The following is a 4766-nucleotide window of genomic DNA, read 5'->3' on the forward strand; positions in this document are numbered from 1 at the left end:
ATTTTAAAAAATTGGTGGATTAAAACCAAAAGTTACATGATCTCCTATTTCCTTATTTAAATCTTGATTAAGATAAAGTTTTTTGAATGAAAAAGAGATATAAATATTATTTCTCATAAAAAATTGTGTTGATCCATACACTTTTCAATATGTTTTAGCATTTTAAAGTTAAATATGTAAAAATAAAATCAAGAATTTTTACACAACAATAGCATTTGGTAACTATGTTTACCATGAAGACAAAATAATGACCGTAATTTTTTTTTCCAAAATAAATTATATTATATTAGCTTTAATTTAAGATATATACATAAAACTGTCAGTATTTCCAGAAAACTTAAAAAAATTAAGTTAATAAAGTTCTATTTTCTACATGCATTTTTTAGATTTGAACCCTTACTGTATATAGGGAAATGATTCGATTTAAAAAATATAATAGGTATAGACATCATGCATCTGTAAAAAAAAAAAATATTTATTTGTTTATTTTTGAAAGAGTTATTGCAACTTTAAGTAAAAAAAAATTGACTTTATGACTTTAAGTTAAGACAAAAGGGTTGTTTCTTTTTTAAGATATAATACATAATAAAATTAATACTTTCTCAGTTTCGCATCGAAGCTAAAAGTAATGTAATTACTATAGTAGATCATATAATTGAAATTAGTTTAGGATTTTTGAACAATTATCGTACTTAAATTGAATGATTTTAAATAGAAAAAAATTTTATATCTTGTACCCTAAACCGGAACAGGGGTGGATCCAGAATTTATTCCAGGAGGCGTCATTAGATACATTTTTTTCTTTTAAGAAGTGATTTATTATTTTGTGTTTATTACATTTCTATTTTTAAAAATTCGTTTAATTTTTGCTGCATAATAATTTTTTAAATTACTATAGTATATGTTTTTTGATGACTTTGAGGACATAGGTATATAAAAAGAAACTCGTTAATCAAAATTAATTGCATATGAAGAACTTTATTTGAAATTAAAAGCTATTTAACAAAAAAAAACAAAACATACATTTCTTACAATATTATAACTTAACACCTAAGTTTGTAACAAATACTATTAAAATAATTATGACTTGACCTGACAGTATTTAAGTAAACAATGAAATCGTCTATCTTTTTTGAGCAATAAGAAATATCAAAAAATTTTTTTTGTACGATTTCAAAAATAATTGTTGGTTGCGGTAAAATGATTGAAAATAACTTAAGGAAAAAATTTAAATCAAAACTTTGAAGAATTTCTACATACCCTTTAGCAGAAGACAATGTTTCCGAATCCCAATTTTGGGCATTCTCTATGATTGATTCCATTAAATTTATAACATCTAGTTTATGTTCAACCATCATTTCAATAAGACGACTATTGTAATTCCATCTTGTTGGAGCTACTGATGGAAAACGTTTTTTAACTACATTATCAAGTGCATGTACTCGTTTGGTAGATTTTGAAAATAAAGTCGATAAACCAGAAAGGGTTGAAAAAAATATTTTACAATCTTTAATATGCTCAACTGACTGTTTTAAGACAAGTTTTAGTTTATGTGCATAGCAATGTACAAAAATAGCATTTTCATATCTCGAACGCACTAATGATTGCAAACCATTATGTTACCCGGACATAAGAGCTGCGCCATCATATGTTTGGGCTATTAATTTTTCTTCACATGCATACTTTAAAATAAAACGAAATACATGCTCTGATAATGCTTTCGCGGATCGATCTTCACTAACGTCAGTAAATTCCAAAAATCAACTTCGTTTCCATTAACGGTATTAACATAACGCAAAACTGTTGATAACTGTGACTTAGAAACAACATCGGTTGTCTCATCTATAATTATTGCAACAAACGGAGTATCATGTATTTCATTTGCAATTTGTTTGAGAAGAACATTTGAAATTGATTGAATTAAGTAATTTTGAATGTCCCCAGATAAACCAGTAAATATAGTGGATGTTTCAAGGTGGGTTTTTAACAACTCATCGCGCTGGGCCATCAAATAAATAAGTTCAACATAATTACCACTATTAACAGATGAACCTGACTCGTCGTGGCCTCTAAATGCCATTTCTTGCTGAGTTAAAAAACACATTGAATCTATCATACTGTTTAATATGTATCTATTATTTTTAACTGTAACATTATGTTTTTCGATATTTTTTCTAAAAGCTTCACTCAAACAAGTATCTATTCTTGTTTTACCAAATTTAGTTAAATCTATGTAGCTTTTGGAATAATCCACCAACTTTTTAAAATTAAACACTATCTCAATATATGCATCGAAGCTTTTATTATGATGGTGATTTTAATCACTGTCAGATATCATTATACTTGACCCAACTATGCCACATCCCCACTGTCCTTGGTTTTTTTTGCATATAGTGAAAAATCGTCCCAATAAATACGGATCACATTCTACATTCTGTGTCCTCAACGCACCGGAAACGGTCATAATTTTGACAATGGCGTTTGTTTTAAATTCAAATGAAAAATATGTATAAATATTAGACTTACGATTAAAGTTTTGAAGCTATTTTAATAAACAGAGATGAAATTTATCAACCTGTATTTTAATTTTCTTGGATGGATTTTATAAAATTTTTTATATAACGTTTCGTATAAAATTTTGAAATTTGAATAGTTTTTTTTCTCATGTCATGAACCCATTTTATTTTATAAATATTTAGAACTAGCTGACCCGACAGACTTCGTCCTGTCAAAAAGATTTGTAATGTGGCAGTTTTTTTGCCTACGTATTTAAAAAAATTCTCCTGAACAGAACCGTCACCCTGGTGATAGGGCGTTGTGAATAAAAAATAATTAAATAAAACATATATAAGGATTTAAAAGTAAGTAATCGCTTTATTGTTAATCATGTGAATTATAATTATTATTATTATCATTGTAGTGCTTTGTGGTATACGATGTTTTTTGTTTGATTACCTGGCGCATAGATAAACAAATCTGATGGTTTTCCAACACGGGAACAGGCAACATACAATTGACCATGTAAGAAACATGGGTTTTCTAGATTAATACCACAAACACTTAATGATTGCCCCTGGGACTTGTTTATAGTCATAGCAAAAGCAAGCCGCACTGGAAACTGTAGTCGTTTAAACTCAAATGGCACATCAGTCGGAATCATTGGGATGCGCGGTATGAGAACATCTTCTCCTTTATACTTTCCTTTGAGTATAGTTGCTTCTATCACATTGTTTAGTAATTTTTTTATCGCTAACCGTGTACCGTTGCAAAGACGCGGTTGGTTGATATTTCGCAACATTATAACCACCGATCCAACCTTTAATTGAAGATTGTGAGGTGGCAATCCTGGCAAATCCAGCGAGTTTAAAAATTCCGGTGGATAGTTGACTACATCATCTTGATTAGTAGCCATAATGTTTATATGAGCGGTGTGTTTCCTTTATACGTTGTAATTGATCATTCCGACGATGTAAAACAATATCACGGGATTCCAAGTTTTCTCCAACTACAACGATAGCAACTTCATCAATAGTTGGTGCATTAAAACGTCTTGTATGTTGAACTGCAGGTGTTTTATCAGCTCTGATTACAATTTTGTGATTATCGGATGGCATCAGATCCAGGGCAGTTTTAAACAATATAATCAATTGATTGTGTTGATGAAATAAAGTTTGTAATTGTTCTACAATAGACCTCTTTACTAAATTGTTATGTGCACAACGCAGATCAATTTCTTGTGGTGAATTGCCCATAAAATAAATTTGCAGGAATTTGTTGTCGCTATCTGACACTGGTAACAGTGAACCTGCTCTGTGATATATTTGCCCTTGTATCTGTAAATAAAAAAAAAATATTATGGTGTGGTATAAATTAATGGATTGTCAGTGATCAAACTTAAATAATATTTGATCTTAAAAAGTATATATTTAGTTTTAACTAATATCTATCAAATATAAAATATAATAAAAGTGTCACTGAAACTGAATCACCATATAATATGATGACTAAGTGATATATAAGTGATTAAGAAATTGAAGATTAGTGACACATCTTAACTTTGGTGACAGAAAATTTTGTTCGCTAAAATAATTATGAGTAACTGCTATAATACATACCTTAAAAGTTGGCATAAAATTTTCCCGAACTACATTTGTTGCCCCAAATGAAGTCATTTGAAAGCAATTGTTATATTGTTGGATATGTGTCAAAAATTGTATAGAATCTGTTCCTATTCCTGAAACCAATGAGTACAATGGATCTGGTGGTGGATCCAATGGTATCAATTTCACTTTACCATTTGCGCAACACAATCCATTGGCTTCGTTTTTGTATTTTAATGCCTTACAATGTGAGCAAACCGAGTTCATAGAACCAATAACAACACATTGGTAGTTACTGTAGTCAATTGACACATCGTAACTGAAAGCAGCTCGATTCAAACTTGCGCGATTATTAGTTGAATAATTATTAGTCGCGCTCGCGCTTCACGCGTTTGTGATATCCGAATTCTTTCACGTTCATTTCCGTCATCACGTTCTTGTGCAGTACGATTAGATCGGTATTTAGCTTGGTTTGTAGCATTTCTTGTTCTTCTACCTAAATTGCTTCGTCTTATAGGAGGCATATCAAATATAAATTATTTTTTCACTAATCACGAACTAAACAAACACTAACTAAGTAAACACTCTTGGGTTTTTCCAGCAATAATTCTAATTTTTCTCGCCGTAAAAACCATCCTTGAACTTCAACGAACATTTTAAAAAAAG

The 4766-nt window shown here is 29.8% G+C and overlaps 2 protein-coding genes across 13 annotated transcripts in view; one reads left to right on the top strand and one right to left on the bottom strand.

Moving 5' to 3' along the window:
• Positions 1 to 4766, top strand: part of LOC126894920 (uncharacterized) — a 383474-nt gene that overhangs the window by 356272 nt on the left and 22436 nt on the right. The gene's annotated exons all lie outside the window — the stretch shown is intronic.
• Positions 2891 to 3404, bottom strand: LOC126894935 (uncharacterized). The gene has a single exon (XM_050666314.1). It carries the CDS (start codon positions 3296 to 3298, stop codon positions 2912 to 2914), a length of 387 nt encoding a protein of 128 aa, XP_050522271.1. The 5' UTR covers positions 3299 to 3404; the 3' UTR covers positions 2891 to 2911.

This window comes from Daktulosphaira vitifoliae, unplaced genomic scaffold (assembly GCF_025091365.1).
Source record: "Daktulosphaira vitifoliae isolate Bord-2020 unplaced genomic scaffold, ASM2509136v1 Scaffold_1, whole genome shotgun sequence".
In the NCBI taxonomy this organism is placed as follows: Eukaryota; Metazoa; Arthropoda; class Insecta; order Hemiptera; family Phylloxeridae; genus Daktulosphaira; species Daktulosphaira vitifoliae.